The 21,759-nt window shown below is 37.4% G+C and overlaps 1 protein-coding gene across 5 annotated transcripts; it reads left to right on the forward strand.

Annotated features, from left to right (window-relative positions):
• Positions 1 to 1,324: 1,324 nt before the first annotated feature.
• stra6 (signaling receptor and transporter of retinol STRA6) lies at positions 1,325 to 20,161 on the forward strand. 5 transcript variants are annotated; one of them, XM_028025853.1, is made up of 18 exons: positions 1,325 to 1,426; positions 6,764 to 7,167; positions 8,095 to 8,161; positions 8,851 to 8,933; positions 10,686 to 10,819; positions 11,249 to 11,415; positions 12,158 to 12,283; positions 13,774 to 13,844; positions 13,918 to 13,997; positions 14,088 to 14,152; positions 14,471 to 14,633; positions 14,732 to 14,807; positions 15,163 to 15,296; positions 15,379 to 15,496; positions 15,819 to 15,920; positions 16,011 to 16,174; positions 17,381 to 17,518; positions 19,576 to 20,161. In XM_028025853.1, exons 2-18 carry the CDS (start codon positions 7,097 to 7,099, stop codon positions 19,815 to 19,817), a joined length of 2,001 nt encoding a protein of 666 aa, XP_027881654.1. In that variant the 5' UTR covers positions 1,325 to 1,426; positions 6,764 to 7,096; the 3' UTR covers positions 19,818 to 20,161. The 5 variants fall into 5 exon arrangements, with proteins under 5 accessions (XP_027881654.1, XP_027881688.1, XP_027881668.1 ...); XM_028025887.1 differs by having other exon boundaries at positions 14,091 to 14,152; XM_028025867.1 differs by lacking the exon at positions 1,325 to 1,426 and adding an exon at positions 1,766 to 1,878.
• The last annotated feature ends 1,598 nt before the right edge of the window (positions 20,162 to 21,759 follow it).

Raw genomic sequence — 21,759 nt, forward strand, 5'->3', positions numbered from 1 at the left:
TCCAATTATGCTCTAATTGACTGTAACAGGGCTCATTGATTATGACAGAGGCGGTGGAGCAGACTGAGCAGTAAAAAATATCCACAGTAATTAGCCCTGTGCACCCTGAAGGCCTTTAGGAGCCATGATTTAATATAAAGACAATACTTCTCACAACTGGTCGATCTGAACTGAGTTTGCTGACAAACATATGTTGCTGTATGTGGAGCACAAAGTAAAGAACAAAAAATAGATTGGATATAAATTCAAATAGGTTACACTGCAGATATGACTATGAAGTTCATTCTGCACATTAGCTGCGATAGAAGATTGCTAAAATGTTTTCTCAGAAGAAAACCTAGAGTAAGATAATTGGTAATTTGATTAAATGACTTGCAAAAACAGCTACTTTGAATCAATGTATATTTTTAAGGAAGTACGGTAGTTGGAATAACAGAAATAAAATGAATGGAAAAGAGAAAATTGCTTTAAGAAAAAGTAACTTTTGTCCTTGTTTGACAAAGAACAACTATGGATTCTTGAGGGTATAAAAGCTGAAGAAAGCTGAAAAAGTCCCTTATGAGTCAGAAAACCATAAATTGTTTAGGTAAGATTAAACAGTATGAGCTGAGACAACAGGCAGAGCCATTACACTAACAAATCATGTAACTATTTACACTAATGGAAGCAGAATATGACATTTAATTGCTATGTAAGTGACAAATGAAGACCAATCAAAAAACCTCAAAAGAGAAATACAAAAACAAATTACTAAAGGGAGTTCTGAAGACAATTATTGTAATTGTAAAACAATTGTTTGTTTTAATATCACCATTAACTGCATTATCTATCATGCCTTGAGGGTCAGCAGACTGTAAATTTTGGAAAACGTGCACAGAGGAAACACTTGGAATTAAAAAAATTGCTTAAAATTCGACGCTGACATCTGTCAAAAGTTGTTCGCCGACCACAAATGCCAACTGATCAGCTTGATTGTTGTGTCCCTTGTGATGTAATTAATGCAGACATAGAACAGTGATTCTTCTATGATATTTTTTAAGAACTTTATTCCCCAGCTGTCTTCTTGTTGTGCATTTATTAGCAAACAAGGAAATCCACTGGAGATTACCTTTAAGAAACTAAAACACACGGATTTCACTACAGCATCAGTGAAAACAACTTGAACTTGACCTCATTAGTCACGACTTAATGTTTCACAACATTGTTTTTTTTCTGCTTGCACAGAGCAGACCTTTTATGATGCTTTCACCATCACAAGATAGAGACAGAGCAAAGTCCCACCTTTGTGTAGCATGGGGTGTCCAGGGGGGAAAAAGTTACCCTTGAGATTGCTGTTTATGTAATAACTGGATTGCTGTAAGATGCCTGTGAAGAGGGGGGGAAAGCCTCTTCAAACTAAGAGCAAACTGGACAAGACGGACCGAAGGTAAGATCATGATTTAGGACTGAATTTTGTAAAGACTTATGAGCTAATTTGCAGGGTTTATTTTAGACAATTTATAGCGTCAGAGCCTTAATGGTAAAAAAAAAAAAACAAACCAAACAAACAAACACAAAACGTGTACATAATTCATAATAATAATGACAAAATCAATTGCTATTAATGTAGATATTAACTTTTCAAGCCTACTTAGCGGTGCACCAGCACACCCACCTGCGATTCTTTCAGGAGGCTGAAAGATTTCCGCCACCGCACATAATGCTTCATAGAATCTGTTCCGGTGTTTAGTCAGCGTTATTTAACCACAATGCTGAAGCTCCAGGATGGTCTCCTGCGCGCAGAGCAAAGGCGCAGGTGACTCGGTTACCTGGCGGCGCTGAAAGTGTCTTTGTTCGGAAGATCAAGCTCCACTTCAAAGGCTTGAAGTTTGTCGTGAGGTTTGTTTGAAGCCGAACCCAACCGGGTCTGTCACGGTAAAAAAAAAAAAAAAGAAAAAGTGATGCTTTCACAACTGTGGGAAATATGACTGGTCTGCACAGCTGGTTTTGTTTTAAACTGAGAAACACAAAACTGGAATCACGCCAGCTGCTTATATTTTTTAAACGTCCACGCATTCAGGTGATTATGTTTTCTAATCAGACATCAGTGTGAAACCCATAGATAATGGTTTGTTTGATTTTTATTACCGAACAAAAACATTACACTTGAATATGAGTGTTTTTGGGCTGTTTTGTACGGTGGCCGACAGGTGCAAATGCGCAGCAAAAGAGAAAACATGCAAACAAACAAAAAACACGCGCATAAATTAAATGCGGCAAGCAAAAAGCGAATAAAATGCAGCAAACAAAAAGAGAGACGCAAACAAAAAAGAAGACAACCCCGAATGAAATGCAGCAAACAAAAAGTGAGACGCAAACAAAAAAGAAAACACCCCCGAATGAAATGCAGCAAACAAAAAGTGTTGAAAACGGAAGTGCTCCAGACCACTAGGGGGAGTCAAAGAAAATAGTATTCATTTCTATGGGACCAGATGCAAGATTCAGAGAAAGAAATTTGAAAGAAAGTAAAGGTACGTATAACTATATTTCTTTTCAGAAATATAGTTATACGTACTATATAACTATATTTAGTACGTATAAATACTATACGTACTTATATTATAAAAAGATACGCCGTCTTTTATAATATTATAGAATAACAGAATAATTTATGGGTAGCGTGATAGACTTTGTGTCAGTCATACCGTTCTGGGCTCGGTCTCGATTTTCTTTGACTCCCCCTAGTGGTCTGGAGCACTTCCGTTTTCAACACTTTTTGTTTGCTGCATTTCATTCGGGGGTGTTTTCTTTTTTGTTTGCTGCATTTCATTCGGGGGTGTTTTCTTTTTTGTTTGCTGCATTTCATTCGGGGGTGTCTTCTTTTTTTTGTTTGCGTCTCTCTTTTTGTTTGCTGCATTTCATTCGGGGGTGTTTTCTTTTTTGTTTGCTGCATTTTGTTCGCTTTTTGCTTGCCGCATTTAATTTGTGCGCGTGTTTTTTTTTTTGTTTGCATGTTTTCTCTTTTGTTGCGCATTTGCACCTGTCGGCCACCGTAGGTTTTGTAATGGATAAACAGAAATCTTGATTTTGTTTTCTTTTTATATTTATAACATTAAAAAGTAAAACGAACAGGAAAGAGAATCAAAAGAATATGACCAGTTTTATCTTGTTCTCAATTCAAAGATGTCAAAATAGCCACCTGAGTGAGTTATCGTCTGTTTGTTTGGTTTCTTCTGCTCTGTCTACGTTTGTTAGGACCATTGCTGCCACTTGGGTGCCCTAAGAACAAATGCTTTGTTGTTCCCCCCTCAACAAGACTAACAGAGGAAAATTAAGGCTAACTAAGTTAACAGACTTCAAGTGGAATTGAAGAGGGAAAAAAAGTACAACATTCTATACTTGTTTGATGCAAACCTCTAAAAGGCAAAGGCAAGCAGCTGACTCGTGCAGTTATGACAGGTTCTATTTTCTGACAAAGATTAATCAGGAAGATCAACGAGGAGGAGCTCATTAGCTAAAACCAGAAAATCCTCAAACTCAACAGAACGTTTTTTTACATTAAGATAATATTTCTAGATTAAAATGATTTTTAAAGATGGACAGATGTAACCGGCTAAAAATGAGATTATTTCTCATGTCTTTGTTGCTTTTGTATTTACAACTGTGGTTTTTTTCATTTGCTTAAAGCAGATTAGTATTGCTTCAGTAGTGAATAACTGTATGTAAAATGATGTTAGTTTTTTTTATGTCTACAACAATAAGATTATGTTGGTGATTCACCCTCCTCCCTGCTAGTCGCTGTGTAGAAAAGGAAATGCACAGCTGCTGTGAGTTAGCCTGGCCATTATCTTCTTTCCTAATTTCACTTGATTCTAATCTCCCTTCAGTGCTCCATCTGGGCTTTCTCCCATTGAAGTTGATTTCTCCGGTAGAATTTATACTGAGCCAACTAGCGAAAAGAAGGAGAAGTTGTGAACGATGACGTTGATTTTCTGTGCTGCTTTAGGATTGTAGTCTGACTGTAGTTTTAGCAATGGCAGCAGATGAACTAAGACAAGCTGTTCTGTGTTGGCCTGAATTAATGTCAACAGCCATCCCGCCACTCCTCTCTTTGCAGAAAAGGTTTGTTGTTCAAAGCGCAGATGGTTTTCCGTAAACTGTGTAGCATTGGACTGATACATAAATTCATTCACATGCTAATTTCAGATAGAAGTCAACCAAGATATATTTTTTTGCCTGTTTTTAGCTTTTAAAATAAACATTTCAATTCTTTATTTAAGACATAATTTTGTATTTCAATTTAATATTTTCCTTTTTAAGAAATCAAATACCCTTTTTTTTTATCCGATCATAAATGTGCATACAAAACATGAAAGCATTTGTTTAAACATGCCGGTACTCCATGACATTTATAAAGCTGCAGACAAATTTTCCTTGATTGCTTTGTTAATGCACGGCCTGTCTGTGTTGATGGTTGGCATGTTTACATTGTTAAAAATGGATTATCCAGTCAGTACCTCAATTATGTTCTGTTTTGTCAAGGTTCATGCCCGTTCTTAATATAGCTTGCCTCTTACCAAAAAAAAAAAAAACCTTTTGACTTAACTTCCTAAACCTGATACAAGTAAGTTAAGTGTCTTATTCAATCAAACCACCTCTCTGTGATGTAACTGTTCAAAGCATTCTTTGTTCAGTGACCCCTTTATTTGGTGGGCTGCTTTTGCTTTGGGAGCACATTTGATTTGGTGACTTAGTGTGTTGTGTTCTCATGAGTTTTAGAGAGGACATTTGAGTAATGAACAACAATTTCAGACTCAAAGACAAAAGGAGAACATTGCTGTCAATGACATTTACAGTGTGTTAGAAAATACAGACCTTATAAATATACGTATTCAAATTTGTTGAAAAACACTTTTAAGATTATTGTTTTTGTAAATACAGTATGCCAAATTTGCAGAAAATGGTTGCTTAGAGTAGTGACTCGAAGGAATATAAATAAAGGTTGGTGGCAAAGAATTATTTCATTGATGTATTTTATATGCAGTACATTTATCGCTACTCTTTTTAGATTGCAGTACAAGAAGTTATAAATTAACCTCTGCTGGACCTCTGTGCTCTAGTAATGTGTTGTAATTAAACAACACTTGGAGGCTATCAGTTTTAGTAAAATACAAAGCTGGTTAGATCTAGATATTGCTGAAATATTATGTTTTGTAAGAATGTGTAAATCCAAATTGCATGCATTGGTGACATTTAGATGTGATCATTCACTTACTGTTGATTTATTATTTATTTGCTATTGTCTGAATCACACTGTAATAATCTATCTCAAGGTTCATTTTGCTACTTTGAAACTTTTTACCACGAATCCCACAAATCTGTTTTGTAAGTAAGTATGCAAAGTAAATGTTTGCTCTTTAGCAGTATATATTAAAATAAATTATGCTAAATTTCTCAATTCGGGAAAAAATTCGGGAATTCTGTATAAGATATGACTTTTCTGTGTTTCAGACATGGATGTTTTAAAAATGATAATGAAGGGACCCAACTGTTCTGTCTCCAGCAGGGGAGTTTTGAAAAAGATATTGAAGAGGCTGAACCAGTAAATTCTGAACAGTTGAAATGATAACATGACATTATGTTAATTCTTTGTGACTATCAGGATGAAGATCAGGAGGTTTTATCAATGTTTGGACAGTAAAATAGGTGCTTACAACACAGTGACACTCTCACTTTGATAGCCCTCATTCAGACAAGTTAATGATTAATTATTTACATGTTTGCACACATACTGTATGTTAGTTGTATAAATTTAAAAATATGTGTTTGTTTAGATTTGTGCAAAAACATGGAGCAGACGAGTCTTCATCCCTGTGTTCCGTCTCTTAAGTAATAAGATATGCAAGTAGAAATGTTGGCAATGTGGCAGTATAGGATCACTTTAAGAATCCTGCTTGAGGCTTCAACAAAACTTGAGATTAGGGTATAGGTTTACCTTCCAGCAGGACAAAAACCCTAAAAATACACACATATATTAGGTCCAGACCTAAATTCAGTTGGAAATCTGTGGAAAGACTTGAAAACATATAGTTAAAGATGCTCTTCATCTAATCAGAAGTTCAGGAATCCTTCACGCTGTAATGACACACAAGTTTGCATTGGGGAATTACATAACGTCAAAATAAAATACCCAGAAGTTTTAGTTGTAATGTTACAAAATCTGAACATGTTTAGTGGTGTACAAACTTTATCATAGCACTCTGTATTCTGATCCCTGTATCTGTTTTTTTTTATCTGTAAATAACAAAGTACTGAAGTGAATGAGCCCTTCCTTGATTCTTATCCATCTGAGAGGAGAGGGAGAGATATAACCTTTTGGGAAAATGTTCTCTGTCCTGCTAGACCAAACACATTCTGCTGCATAATTCTATGTGGTTTTGTTGGCTCACCTTGATTAGCTTTTGGTAACCTTTCACACATGATTTGTCGTGGTACCACGACAAAAAGGAACAACAGTAGAATTTTCCTGTTATCAGCGTGGAACTCCAATGGCTCTGATAAGACAGACCCATTGCTTCCAGCTACCCACACAGTCAAAGCTGGAGTTTTATTACCATGTACACCCAACCTCTTAAGCCACAAGCAACAGGTCTGGCAGCAGACTTTAAAAAGTAGATGTAATCCCAGTAAGACACAGGTGGCCTTCCAGATTGGCTCCCCAGATCTCCACATATCTCCCTCCTCTCTCACACTCTTGCCCCCCTCTCTCACTCTTTTTCTCCAGGCTTGTTGGTGGTAACCCTAAGCTGAAACAGGGCCTTAAAGCAGGGTGGAGGCAGCAGGCAGGAGCTGGAACTTGTCACATTATACTCAGGACCAGAGCGGGACGAGGGCACCTGAATACAGACTGTGAGAGAGAGTAGCCGACTCTGAGTGAGAGTAGACCAAACACGGGGAACAAGGACGCCGGGGCAGCAGCCGCAGCAGAGGCCAACGTAGGACTTGGCAGATTCCTCCCCCCCTAGAGGCAGGGGGATCACAACTTTCCGTCACCAGACACTGTGGACAGTTTTTCAACTTCTTTTTAACAGGATCTGTTTAAAAAAGTGACAGCACAATGGATAAGGATGCGCTCGTGGATTATGAGTATCCGGATCTGGATCCACTGCCATCCAAAATTGAAACAGAGTAAGTATATATAGCACTTTCTAACTGCAATTCATTTCAGATCTGTATTTTGTCTGTAATTTTGAACATCATGCGGTTTTCAAAACAAATTCAACTTAATCTGTCCTCTGTTTCATGTTGAGTAGTAATTCCCCAATCTTTTGTTCGGAATCGGTGCTGAGATACACCTCTCACTGAGATATAAGGTGACTCATACCAAACTTCTACTGTATCACACTAGGTGACCCAGATTGGAGTGGGGTTTTTTTGTCATTCTTAAACTGTGTAATTTTCAACCTTTTAGGTTTGCAAATATTATTTTCTGAATTTTTTAACAAAAAGGCTTAAAACCTCTAACACATTTTACCCAAAATAGGCATCAATTCAACATTCAGTATTGATTTGAAGTTTAAATAATTTTAATAAAGACAAACCTCTTAAAGGAAGAAAAAGATCTGAGACTACGTCAAACGTTCAACTTCAAGTAGGAAAACAACAGTAAACAAACATCCAGACAGACAATGGATTGGTGTACCTTATTAATATATTACAATGGCTGAGTCAAAGTCAAATTTTCAATTGAAAATTCAGCAAAATGTGGAACAATCCATGAGTGATTCTGCATAAAATAATAAGCAGCAGCCCTAAAAAGTTATTAAAGGCCAGAAAATACTATGTTTGATGTTTTTCTGAACGCCCCATGTGAACCTAACATATTTACCTCCCCTGTTGCACAGGAACATGAACATAGGCTTTTCTCATTTCACACTCATACCAATCCGTTTAAATCCAAATCTCTGCTCTTAGACTTTGACTACCAACTTTCCAGCAACAAATGATCCTGACACTGATGTGAAATGCTTAGTGACGTACAACGAAGGTCAGATCAGGAACTTGGTGCGTAGCCTTCTGTCTTTGGTAACATGAATCATTTGTCCTTTTTTTTAGAACTATCCCCCCATGTGACCCCACTGCTGATGATATGCTCTATCATATATGCATCACTGCGATATCTGTAAGTCTGACATCTGTTCACTTTTCTCTTACGCAGCATTACACTGACGTGCTCAATGAGGTTATGCAACGTCAGTCATGTTTCACTTCCTGGATTATGGAAGTTACCCCATGCCTGGTCTTATTTATCTGTTCATTAGTAAAAGAACAATAAAACAACTCAGTATAGCATGACCCCGTGGGTTGAAGAAATTGCATTAAAAAGCTAACTTTAGACATTTGTATTTCTTGTGGTATTCTGAAGAAACCTTTCTGTCATGTTTTGACTCATGAAAATTGTACATCTTCATCTGAGATATTCATTCATGACCACTGATGGTGCAAAACAAATGTGCAACAGTTAAGAATAGTACAGTATCCACTATCTTAAATCTTGCTTTAATTTCTCTTTAGATTGCACTTTATAATCTTACGTGGAGATGATACTCAGTGTTTGTTCTCTTTAGAGACAATTGCGATAGACTGCCTCAATTAATAGCTAAACATTGTTCCCACCTCAGTATTTCCTAAATGTGTCACAGGTCACAAAGGTCATTGAACCCCCTCTCAGTAAATGGTCATCCTGACTAATGACACATTGGTCAGACCGCATATATAGGGAACACTAATGAGACTGAGGTTAAGCCTTTTGTTACATGTCACTGCATGGTGCTCTGCAGCTGAAGCTAACCAAGATGTCTGTTCTTTCAGCTGGTCATCATGCTAATTCTAGCCATCCTGGCTAGGCGTACAAAAGTCGGTAAGAGACAGAAAGGACTTCCAGGTTTACTCAGGTATCATTTATGTTTTTCTTTACTCAAATGAATGGATTATTGTGATATTCAAGTGGTTTGGTAACATTCTGTTCAACTGGCCTCAAATCCTTCGAAGTAATATAAGCTTTAACATGTAAACAAGTATATTGATATAGGGAAAATCCCTCTTAGAGACCATTTGCTATTGAAGGGTGAAATTTAGCCTTTAAGATCTCTGAAGTGTTTATTGGTTCAGTTGTCATGTCATAAATCAGGAGTAAAAGTGTATGTTTATTTTGCTTTCAGTTGTGCTTTCACTTTTCTTGAAAACATTTTGGGAAACACATTTTAATATGGTTGCAAATTAACCAGGAAACCTGGAAAAGTTGGCAAGTTTGTTTACCTGTGAAGCACTGTTCATATAATTTAATATTCCATCAGTGAACAATTGATGGAACAGTTGGAACAGTATTAGTTTTATTGGTACTAAGAAGCTTAGTTAGAATCAGCTTCATTTGCCGAGTGTGTGCACACAAACAAGAAATTTGACTTTGGTTCCACTTTGCTCTTAATGAAGACAATTAAAAATAAATATATAAGAGGGAAACTGAAAACATTTATTGCCCCTAAAGTTGAAATTGCATGAGGACAAAGTTCTTTAGTTGTAAGTAATAGAAACAGTTAAATTTGCTGACTCCTCCTAGCTGTTCAAGTTGGAATTTTAACTTTAGCGTGCGTAATGTTTGTATTTACAAAAGAACATCTGACTCTTAACATTTAACAGAGCACAGTATTAAAGTTCAATATTTAATATGAGTACCATACAGCGATTCCTTGTGAAAATGTTCCTTTATAGAGTTTGAACTCATAGGTCTATTCTTAGTGCCTCAAGTTGTGAACATATTACTTTAATGTTTGAGCACATCAGGACTTTAGAAATAATTTTTTTGTTTGCATTGAAAACACCGGTTAGCATTTCAACAATTAGAAAATCCAATATCCGAGCTAACATCTGAACATGAGTACCATGTGAATTTCGAGCTGGCTGAATAAGTTCTAATGAGTTCAGATGAGTCCCAAATAAGGATCTGGAAAATCAACTGAACATGCACCAACATGGGCCCTGCTTCTTATCCATAATTGTCCAGCATCAAACTTTTATAGGCAGTTAACACAGGGTCATTATGTAACCAAATAATCCCATCTGAAAGACATTTTCAACCCATTTTCCATCCATGAGGGCCCCATATGTAAATCGTGCCTGTGTGGTCCATCTTGCAACTATGCCGCATTCCATTTCCACTCCGAGCTAATTTTCCAAGTTACCAGTTGGAGAGAAAAGAAAAAAAAAAAAAAAAACAAGGTTTCAATTCCCATTGGGAAATCCGAGGGCTCGTTGAGCAGACATAAGGTTCATAAGACATAAGTATGCAATATGACTGCTGTGTGTACAAAAAGTATTAGAAATTGCAGATATCATCTAACTATGACCAGTTCTGAGGGTTTTCTTCTACTCTAACCAGTGGCACACATAACACTCCATGACTCTATTTGTGAATATGTTTCTTTGGTGTTTAAATTCTTTGAGAAATACATCCTTACTGTCCTGTACTGCTACTATACTATTCTACTACAATAATAAATCCCCACTGATTTTCCTGCCTATTTTAAATTAGAGAAAATTAATGATAAAGATTCTAGCTTTTAAAATGTATTGACTAACCAGTCTCTCATTCATATTTTGGTCTGGTAACATGTGAGTACCAAACACCTGCTGATTTGCTCTCTCAGTCCAGTCAACTTCCTGGATCATACGCAGCACAAGGGTCTGGCAGTGGCAGTGTTTGGAGTGCTGTTGTGCAAACTCTGGGGGCTGCTCATATCCACCAATCCCCTACCTTTCACCACAGACTCCACAAACAAACGTGAGCTCAACCTCAGCTTGTCTGCAATGGCTTAATGTATTATTTCCATATGTTGTGATATAAATTTTTCTCAGGAAATGTTGGAAGGGTAACCACTCTTAAATACGTTATAAAACTGGATTATTGTGTCTTGTTGCATGCCTGTTTTCTTAGACTCTGACATTTTGAAGAGTTTTTTTGTCTGAAATTACATAAGAAACATCTATAATTTTAAAGAGTCACTGTATCACAATACAGTGACTTTATGCCAAACCAAAAAAACGTAAAAGCTTCACAGATCAAAAAACCTACAACGGCTAAATAATCAACAGCTGTTAATCCAAATAGATTCTTTAAGATTTATTTAGGCCCAGAACTACCTTTAGTGTGAAGATGAAACAAAATGTCTTCACACCTTTAGATGTTCACACACTGGTGTTGTATTTGCAGAGAACTGGGTGATTCTGGGAGTCTTCTACTACCCCGCTCTATACTACCCTCTCCTGGCATGTGGCACTTTACATAATAAAGTTGGCTACGTACTCGGTAGCCTCTTATCATGGACACACTTTGGTGTTCTGGTGTGGCAAAAAATCGACTGCCCCAAGACACCTCTGGTGAGTAATTTAACTCTTTTGTTTTCTTTGAAAATAACTCAGAAATAGTCTTTATTCTTTGATATCTTTATTTATGTGAGAGGAGGAGAAAGAAGCTGTACATGTGCATTATTTCTGACAGTCAGTCTGTGTGGTGTCTCCATCAGTGTAAAATGGATTATTTCAAAAACAAAGCAGCTCTGTCCTACACTGGAAGCCCACTGAGTACCAAACAGAATTGGTCTGCAGTGTGACACAATAAGAAAAGATGAAGACTGAGCTACCCTGAAAGATTAACAGACCTTTACTCTGAGGCTTTGAATGTTGCACAAAGCCAGATTTTGTCCAAAGATTTTAAGACTTTTTGTGCACTAAATAATGTTCTGTCCAGACGATTAGCTGCACTGTCCTCTGGTCTAAACCAAGATGTTTTGTTGGTATTAATCACTTTAGAGTGTGTCAGTTAAAGAAAAAACGTGTTGCATTGATTCTTTTGTGATAGTCTGCTTCTGTGAAGCTTTGTGAGGTGTTGAGCATCTTTACTGGCCAAAACAGCAGGACTCATTTTTAATTATTTTTCATTTCATTTAATCCAAAATGAAAGAAAAATGACAATTGAATAGTTAAAAATGGCTAAATCCCATCTCAAGACAAGACATGTCTATCTTCTTATGTGCCATGCAAGATGTTTTCTAAATGTGTTACTATAAAGATCCACAACCACAAGAGATCTAAAGTGTTTTTTTTTTTTATTCCTCTGCAGATTCACAAGCACTACTCCTTGTTTTCCAGCCTGCCTCAGATAGCTTGCTTAGCATTCCTCAGTTTCCAGTATCCCCTGCTTCTATTCAAGGGCTTCAAGGGTGCAGAAAGGACCAATGCCACAGAGGTGAGCTTTCACCAGGGAGCATCTTAGACCTGGTTCAGAAAGGTTGCAATTATTCAACTTATTCTTACTACCCAAAATTAGCTCGATGTTCTTTTCAAATAATTTTTACAAAATGCACGTCTGCTCTAAATCTGTGCACGTGAGGAGGGTTTAAGTACTGCCTGTTAAACAAGAAGCTTACTGTGCTCATTCAGTCAAGGCTTAATAAAAATATCGGCCCCTCACAGTACACCAGTCGCATAATCATTTTAAGCAGTTTGACGTAATTGGTTTACAATATGCTCTTGATCAGATTATGAAAAGGTTTCCTGTTTTTTTTTGTTGAAGGGGAAACACAAAGCTTTTTTTCTTCCATGCTAATCTTGGAAGAAAGATTAGCATCACCAAACAGAGTTTGGTGAGGCGATTGCCTGGATTTTGTATCACCTCCATCCCACCTCTGCTGAATTCTTGCACAGAAATGAACCTCATTGACCTTATCAGGAAGAGATTTATTTTTCAAAACGTTCGCAAATAACAAAATCAAAATTTCTAAATGTTTCAGGACTTTATAGATGTGAGCGAAGTAGTTGTATTGAGGTCTTTTAAATCTTTTCCTTGAAGCTTTATTTAATTCAAATAAATGACATAACAGCAATAGAATGTTTTACTAGTAGAGACTGACTTGAAGTCTGGAAATCTTTGCCTTTCACTATAGCTGTAGTGAAATTGCCCGATAGAAAAGTACATTATACTCATTATAAATGTTCTTCTTTGTTGCTACAGGCAGGAATCAGTGTTGTTCTATCGATATGCAGTGTGAATTAAAGTTAAGTCAGATTGCAATCCATTCACACTCTGTTTAAATAGATTTTTTTTATTTTTAAAGCGTATTAAAGCACAAAATAAATGTCCGAACAAGATTTGGCTTGAGCTTAGCAGACACCATATATCCATGTAGATTTAATTTCCCTTATGTCACTAAAAACTAAGAAACCTGTACTAAAGGTTTGGAAATGGTTTCCAAACAAAGTCTTGTTTTGCTGTTCTTGAATTGATGAAGCATACAGTTTGTATCTCATTTGATTAAGTGTCATGTTCATGGTGTACTTGGCTAATGGCACACTTATCTCCATGAGGCATTCATCACTTAGACGTTGTGAAGATGGTTCTTTTACCACAAAATGGATCTCATGGACATATTTTCTACTTAGCTCAACTCAGTGGATATGGAGGCTTGTTCTGTTTCTAACCTAACTACTGTGGGGAGTCTTTTTGTCTCAAAACCCCCCAATTGTGCAGGGTTTTGGTCTCCAAACTATAAATGTAAATGGTAATAGTTTGATGAGCTTAAATTTTAAATGCCACATTTAGAATGAAGCGTTTTTCTGTTTTATTAACAGCCATAAAGTAAAGTCAGGGTTGAATATTCACAAACATTATGAATACGCAGCTTGTGACTTCATTGCTTTTTCCGATATAAAGCATGTTGCCATTTTCTGTTCCTTCAGGATCTTAGTAGCAGCTATTATAGAGACTATGTGAAGACAATTCTTTATGAGAAGATGTCCAGCAAAGTCAGGTAAGAATAATATACTCTCCATTGTAGTATTTAGTGCAGTTCAAGTGCGTAACTATTTGCTTTCCACCTTTAGCACATCAAGCACAGACAAACCAAAACTCCCACAGAGAGTGACTGATGCTGTGAGATCTTATATTTACACACCAGAGGAAGGTAAGAATGTGTTCATGTAAGCTGATTATGTACAAATGTTAAAATATTTTTCACTTTTTTTCTGAACAACAATAATATTTTATTTTCAAGCAGCTTTCCGTTTCCCATTGAAGTTGGCAATATCTTGTGTTGTATCTTTCATAACTCTGTATCAGGTAACTACCTTTCTTCTATACATATATTTAGCAGTGTATTCAGTTGTATATCCCCTATCAATATGTTCCATTTAACACAAAATAAACCAACACTGTTGACTGTATCAATATCATTTACTGAGATATTTACATACACTGTATATAAATAAATACCCCTCGGACATTAAATCCAACTTTCCCTGTTTCAGGCAAAAAATTTTCCTTTTGCTGAAAGCCAGAATTATTACAGATTTCTATTTTCACATTACTATTTTAAACCTTTTAGTTTGCTTGCGGAGAAATGACCAAATGAATTCTGTTTTTTTTTCTCTCCATCAGATGGGACTTGTATTGATCTCTGCTGTGGTGCCAACAATGCAGAAAGCCCGGTTTGGCGTCGATGAAGATATTGCGAATGTTTTAGCTGGCTTCCAGATTATCCTGTCTCCAGACAGAAAGGAAGTCGTCAGAATCGTTGTTTACTACATGTGGTGTGTGGAAGGTGAGTGAATGAACAGCCTCTGCAGTTATCTTTAGTTTTTATTTTTTTAACTTGATGTGACAATGTTTTGAACTTGCCACATGCTGATGTCCCTGCAGTGTGCTACATCTCTGCGATGACTCTGTCTTGTCTGGTCAACTTGGTGCTGCTCATGCGCTCGATGGTTTTGCATCGGTAAGTCAGAAAACATAACTGATTGATTCCTTTTCCCTATTTTTGGTCCCCAGTCAGTGTCCAAAAATTGCTTTCCCGTTCCATTGTGCTTCATCATGATAATTTGAAGGTTATTATAACAAAATAGAGAGGTAATTATCTACAGAGAAGAGCAGTCAGTTTTCTATTTGCTGCTGTTTAAGTTGAAAACAACAGTTTAGATGGAAAATTAAAATAATGTGTGATTAACCAAAATGGACATCATATTAAATGAAATGGCTTCATAGGTGAGGCATAGTCTTGCATTTTCAGTAATATTTTACCTATGCAATAAGAGTTTTATATTAAGCATTGTCTTGAATGTGTTTTCTTCTAGGTCCAATCTAAAGGGGCTGTACAGAGGAGATATTTATAATGTCTACAACTGCCAGCGAACCATCAGGGCATCCAGGCCAGCTCTGGTCTGCTGGATGGGTTACACCAGCTTCACAGCAGCTCACATCTGTATTGGTACTAAAATTACCTTTCCAATCAGAATTAGGCTTGTAGAATTGTAAGTCTGAGTCTGAAATATGTTATGTTTCTTATGCAGGTATGATCATCCAGACCTTGGTGTTCTTCCTCTGCCTTATGGTCGCTGTCTTCCTCATAATCATACCCATTTTGCACAGGCAGAATCTGATTCTCTTTCAGATCGTATTGAGCATGTGGTGAGCAACATTGCACTGCTTACATTTTATACTCACAGTAGTCCTTTTACATGTTTTTAACATTTCTGTTATACGAGACACTCATTTTATATTTAATTTTTAGCAATGCATATAAAGATTTCAGTACATATTAAAGCAATCTCTCTCTTTCTCTCTCTCGTTTTTATTTTGACACCCAGAAACCATTTTGATTTTACAATATCTTCCATGTGCAATTCATAGAAATAATTTGGCTTGGCCACATTTCCTGTCTGCTACAAATAGGTTTTGTGTGTCCTGTCTGAAAACAGAAAATGTCTGACTGTCAAATTTGGCCTTCCAGGCCTTTCTGGTTGATGATTCTCCTAGCTGTGGTGCTTCAACACATCACTGCCAGGTTTTGCTTCATCAAAAAAACAGCAGGAACTCGAGACCTAACCAACAGGTAATTCTCTTTACTCACCATTTGTCTGTCTCCCTGTTTAACAGCTGCATGGCCTTTTGCACGTTTGACGCGCTCTGACCTATCTTACAGGGGTAATCTGTTCCTGCTGACATATCTGCTGTTTCCCGTCAATGTTTTGATTGGAGTGTTGCTTGCTATCTGGCGCATGATCATCACAGCCCTGTTCAATATCGTTCACATGGGACGCATGGATATCGGTCTTCTTAACCGCAACGTGGAAGCATTTGACCCAGGTGAGCCAGATATATTCTGCATGGTGTACAGAGGCATTGACAGTGCTGGGGCTGTCAGTTTATAAAGATGTATATTTTATGTAAATGGATGCAGGATTTAGAAGTATAAATCATGATCAAGTGTCGCAACAAAACATTTCTGAGGCCGAGAGGGAGTGGCAAGATACATTTTTTAATCTTTTAAAGAATTAACACAACAAGAAGATCACAACACTTGTCCACCATTATTAAGAGGAGCATTGGGAGTCTAACATTCTATGCATAGTTTTCCACCATGGCCCTCTTGGTTCTTCTTTGTAGAATATGTCTGGCTTGATTGATGCTGAATTCCTTCTCCACATAAAATCTCCAATTATCCCCCAATGCATGAGCAAAGCAGAGTTTCCTTTGTGTGCCTCAGCTCTGTTGCACAACAAGGGATGTGTTTACACTGCAGAGTTAAATATTCAATTTGAGTTCTGTTCTTGACTCATGCATGTGCATGATGATAAATTATTCCTTTGGTCCTGCAGGTCGCTTCTTTTTGTTCAAATCATTTCAGGCACTTTGCGTTTCACAAAGTGCGTCGGTCTTTGAGTATTGGATGCATTTTGCAATGGCTGTCATTTCCGTAAAAGTGCATGAATATGAATGGATTTTAGAATAAATGCATGCATAATTATTATTTTTATTTATACCCATTACATCTGGGTTGAGAGACAGCATGTGCTGGAGTGCGCAACACTAAAACTAAATGTGCAAGCAAGCCATAAGCACGCACAAATAGCCTTCAGAATTTAAATGATTGTGTTTACATATCAGAGTGTAGCTCCAGCACGCTTGTACACTTGTAAATGCATTATTTTTCTCACATAGGTTTCAAACGTGGCCTTTTAACCAACGAGAAAGAGCTTCTGTTATCCCACTTAGAGGCTAGAAATTAGCATCCTATCCATTTTAATATTCTCTCAGCTCTCTGCAGCTTGCATCATATCTGTATTCGGTGCAATGTGCAGACTAATTGGACACCAATCTCTGAAATGGGCTCAGATTTAAGACATTTGTTGTCAGGAAAAGCAGGTGCTGGGAAAAAAAAGAGGAAAGTGTGATTGTGCAGCCATTATGTGTGATTGCCTCAAAGCCAACATGAGGTGTGGCCTTGGCTTTTTATTGCTTTTGCCCTGTCAGAGTAATACCCCCCTCTCTCTTTCCTGTGTCTGTCTGCAGCCTACCGCTGCTATGCTCATTATCTGAAGATTGAGGTGAGCCAGTCCCACCCTGTGATGAAGGCCTTCTGCGGGATACTGCTGCAGTCCTTGGGCCAGGAGAGCAAAGCTGCACAGAAATCACGGGATGCTGAAGAGGGTGTGTAGCACCAAGTTAAATTCACATCAACAACAATTCCTTCATAAGGCATTGTAGCTTTATCTGTTGAATTTTGCACAATACGCTTGATGTTTTATGGCCTAACTTGAGGCCATAAAACCTCAAGTTAGGTACACTTTCAAGATTCACATTTTGGAGACAAAAAAGGTCATTTAAAGTTTCAGAAAATAATTTTATCTATCTGCCTCTCTACCAACATGATAGTTTATGGAAATATTTTCTGTGCTGTCTTTGTACCACTAAGGTTTCTATTGTGCAGTTCAAGCACATCCCACTCTCTCTTTTGACTTGAGAGAAGCTATACTACAGTCCTCTTCGTGTGCTATCTTTTTGGTATACGCTCACTACTTTTGATTCCACTTTTTAATCTTTGGCCAAACTAGACAAATGATGCAAAGTGAGCAAACAAACCATTCATCACACATAAATTTGTATACTTTGATCCGGCTGCTCCTTATATTTGTCCAGCAAAACCCCATGCTAGTTCTGAGTTTTTTTCATGTCTGACCCAATAGCACCAGGGGAAGAGGCACCACAAGAGGTTAATCTACTAAACAAAAGGAGAATTTGGATAATGTCAGAGATACATCAAGTTATAGACAGCCAATAGGAAAGATGGATTCTATTAGACAAGAGGGAGAGCAAACCTTTTAAATTATTATTGCAAATATAGACAATGAATAGATATTTTGACACAGATATAAAAAGTTTTTATAGCAAAAAGCATCAAGCTAATAAAAACCTTCATGTTTTGGAAATTACTAACTCCATCAGTGAAGAATAATTGATTTGTGGTGGATGCATCTAAAGGGGCATTTCAATGGGCCTTGCAGTTAAGCAGTTCTTTTATGTGAAAAGTCAGATCTGAGATATTCTGTATGCTACTTGTTTCCAGTTTATTTTATTCAGTTTATTCAATTAGAGCTTGGGAAGGAACTTGAGATACATGAGCTTGACAGCAGAATATGGTGCATTTAACTGCGCTGTCGCTGATTGTACTGATAAACTACACTGCTGATTGTGGTGATAAACTAATAGTGCTATTGATGAGACGGATACTAAATAACCTTAATGATCCTGAGGAAACAGATGTGTCTTTCAAACCATGAAGTTGCTGCTAGCATTTTAATTGGTGGATTTTACACCAGAAAATAACTCACACGATTAAAGATGAACGCCAGCCTTATATTGGCATTGAAAGCGAGACGGCAAGATATTTAATTTTATTTGAAATCGAGACATGGTAGCACATAATCAGATCTCAAAGCTGCCTTGCACGCACGCTCAAGATGGGAGATTCGCAGTTCTGATTTAATTTGCCTGGAACAAATTGAGTCTCACTGAGGAATAATTTACAGCTCTGCTGCTGGTCTCAATCAAATCTGCCATAAATAAATCAGCGTCCCTCGTTGCTCTGGTGAGCTTCCATCACCTGACAGACAATATCATCACTGCTAAAACTGTTATTTTTCCTCATTCAGATGAAACCAATTTTATACTTTTAATTACTCACAGCAAGTAGAGCTGTTTGGAGGCTCTGCTGCTGAACTATAATCATAGCTACAAATGGGTGGTGAGTGACAGTCACCCACGCAGATAGTCAGAGAGAAGCAGGGAGAACTCATCAGGACTCATCAGCTGCTGAGGAATGTAGGTCCAGTTGAGTCTAATTACAGACATGCTGTGGACATGTTGCTTGTTTGTATCCAGAAAACAATGCATCTATCAGTATTGTATTATAATCTATTGTATTGTAGAGATTACATCTTCAGCAGCTGATTAAACAGATGAGCTACACTAATTGCCTGCTACATATTCATGCTGCCCGAGGGATTCTAGCTTTCAGCCAGTATGCTCCCACAACGCTTAGAGGATTAAAAAAAATGATTGCTTTCTATTATTACTCTTTCCATTGTATCTTTCGAGCCCTTGGTGGCCCATACAAGAGGACCTCATTTCAGCTTTGACTCTGAAAGATAATTTTTTGTGTGTATCAGTGTCTTGTTGGGACCATCATATTGTCTGTCTCCCCTCAGGGATCCAGCTGGTGCAGCAGGAGAAAAAGCTGCACAAAGTCTCCAGCGCCAAGCGGGCTCGGATGCACTGGCAACTCCTGTACACTCTGGTTAACAACCCCTCCCTGGTGGGCACCAGAAAGCACTTCCAGCTTCAGACGGCAGATAACTTTCTAAACGGAAGCCTCAACCGGACCAGCAAGCAGGGCAGCAAAAAGGAAGCGATACCCAAGGAGGCGGAGGCAGCGGCAGCCAGCAATTGAACCAGTGCTTAACCCTCATAATGTTTTGGCTTCAGAAGCTGCAATAATTTATGAGATTTCTCCAAACCTGCAACAGATGTCTGCAACTTGCATTATACAGTGTCTTGCATAAGAATTCCTGTCCCTGGAATTGCTTCAGGTTTTACACATTTCAACCACAAACCTCTGAGGATTTTATTGGGGTTTATGTGACAGCACATAACATAAAGTAATGAATATTTCTGAAATGCAATGAATAAGACGCATGGTCTTATTTATCATAACTGTAGTTATGATAAATAAAACTTTTAACATTTGACATGCATTTGTAGTCAGCCCATTTAAGTCTGGTATCCCTAAATAAAATGCAGTACAATGAGTCACCTTCTTCAGAGGTCACACAATTATTCCAATTTTATGTAATTAACTTTCAGTATAAATACAATTGTGGGAAAGTTAAAATCAGAGTTAGGTTATAAAGCGATATATCAAGCTTTGAACATCTCATATACCACTTTTAAGCCCATCTTCTCTAAATGAAAGACCACTGTACTTCTGGAGGAGCTGCAGAGAGCAAGAGCTCAGCTGGGAGATTTTGTTGTTCAGGACAACTACAGTAATGCAGTGCACTTTACAAAACCTGGCCTTTGTAAAAGAGTCATGCCCTACAGTCCATGAGGAGGACGCGACAAATGTAGAAGAAGGTGCTCTAGACAAACAGGACAATATTAGAACTCTTCAGCCTGCATGTAAAATGTTTGGTTGTAAACTTAACACTGCACATCATCCTGAACAAAACTCCTCACAGTAACACACCATGGTGAGGATAGTTTCCTTCAGTAGGAACACTTAAGCAGGCCAGATCTGACTATAAGTTGGAATGAACTAAATACAGGATTGTCCTGGAACAAAAGACTTGAGACTGGGACATAGCTCCACCTCTCCCTTCATCAGAAGAACATCAATAAACTTACAGCAAGTGCTGCAGAGGTATGGTTCAGAAACGTGAGCTAAAGTGGTACAGTCCAAGTCCAGACCAAAATCCGTGAATTATCCATTTCTAAGATTATGCATAGCTTTGCACTGATCTATCACTAAAATCCCCAAAGAGGCAAGATGTTCATAGACTATAAATAGTGCCTTGTTTTGAAATATTTATCAAGTCTGTGAAAGATTGTAAGGCCTGTTTTGATCATTTGACTGGAGCATTTTTGCTCAGTCTGATGCGATAGCTTGCCTGACTCTGGTTTTTCCTACAAATGCATTAAATATAATTTGCAACAAGTGAATGTGCTCACCTTGGGTTAGACCTTAGCTGCACCAGAGTTTAAAACCTCTAAAATAATCATGTTTTCTTTTGTGAAATGCAGAACTTACAAATGTTTAGTTCCCCACACTGAGCACGGGACAACAGTCCAATGAACCATCTTTCAACAGAAGGTATTTATATAGAGATAAAGAGAATATTGACAGAACTATTTATAAATAAACAAATGTAAGTGTTTTTCTTTTTTAATTATTATTAATCTGTGGAATAGGAGCTACCATAGAAATCGTGTCTTGCTCCATTTAGTCCTTAACCACTTGCTGCTAAAAGACCTTTCTATTGTTGTCACAGCTCTATTGTGGTTTCCCCTGTCTAGACATGCTTCACTTTTCTGATTAATGTGAAAATAAAACTTAAACAAGTCATTTGAATTTATGTGACACGTCTTTATGTCTTTTCTTATTTACATTTCAAAAATGTGGAGAATCTGGGGATAAAAGAAAATTTGGTCTGTGTCGTTTACAAATCCTCAGATTTCTATTTTATGTTTTAGTCATTCTAAATTTCACCCTTTTTATTCGGTTCATATTTAACAAGTGGTATTGTTTCTTTTATCCTAGAATTCGGAAGAAATCTGCCATTTATCATATTTAGCAAAAAAAAGTACGGTTAAATCAAGACAGAACAAAGCATCCG

The sequence above is a fragment of the Xiphophorus couchianus genome, chromosome 2 (assembly GCF_001444195.1).
Source record: "Xiphophorus couchianus chromosome 2, X_couchianus-1.0, whole genome shotgun sequence".
NCBI lineage: Eukaryota > Metazoa > Chordata > Actinopteri > Cyprinodontiformes > Poeciliidae > Xiphophorus > Xiphophorus couchianus.

Excerpts from the sequence above, each read along its gene's own strand:
- stra6 (XM_028025853.1), top strand. The coding sequence starts at position 7,097 with ATGGATAAGGATGCGCTCGTGGATTATGAGTATCCGGATCTGGATCCA. Across the intron at positions 8,162-8,850 it reads TATGCATCACTGCGATATCT|CTGGTCATCATGCTAATTCT; the intron begins GTAAGTCTGACA and ends CTGTTCTTTCAG. Across the intron at positions 10,820-11,248 it reads CACAGACTCCACAAACAAAC|AGAACTGGGTGATTCTGGGA; the intron begins GTGAGCTCAACC and ends TTGTATTTGCAG.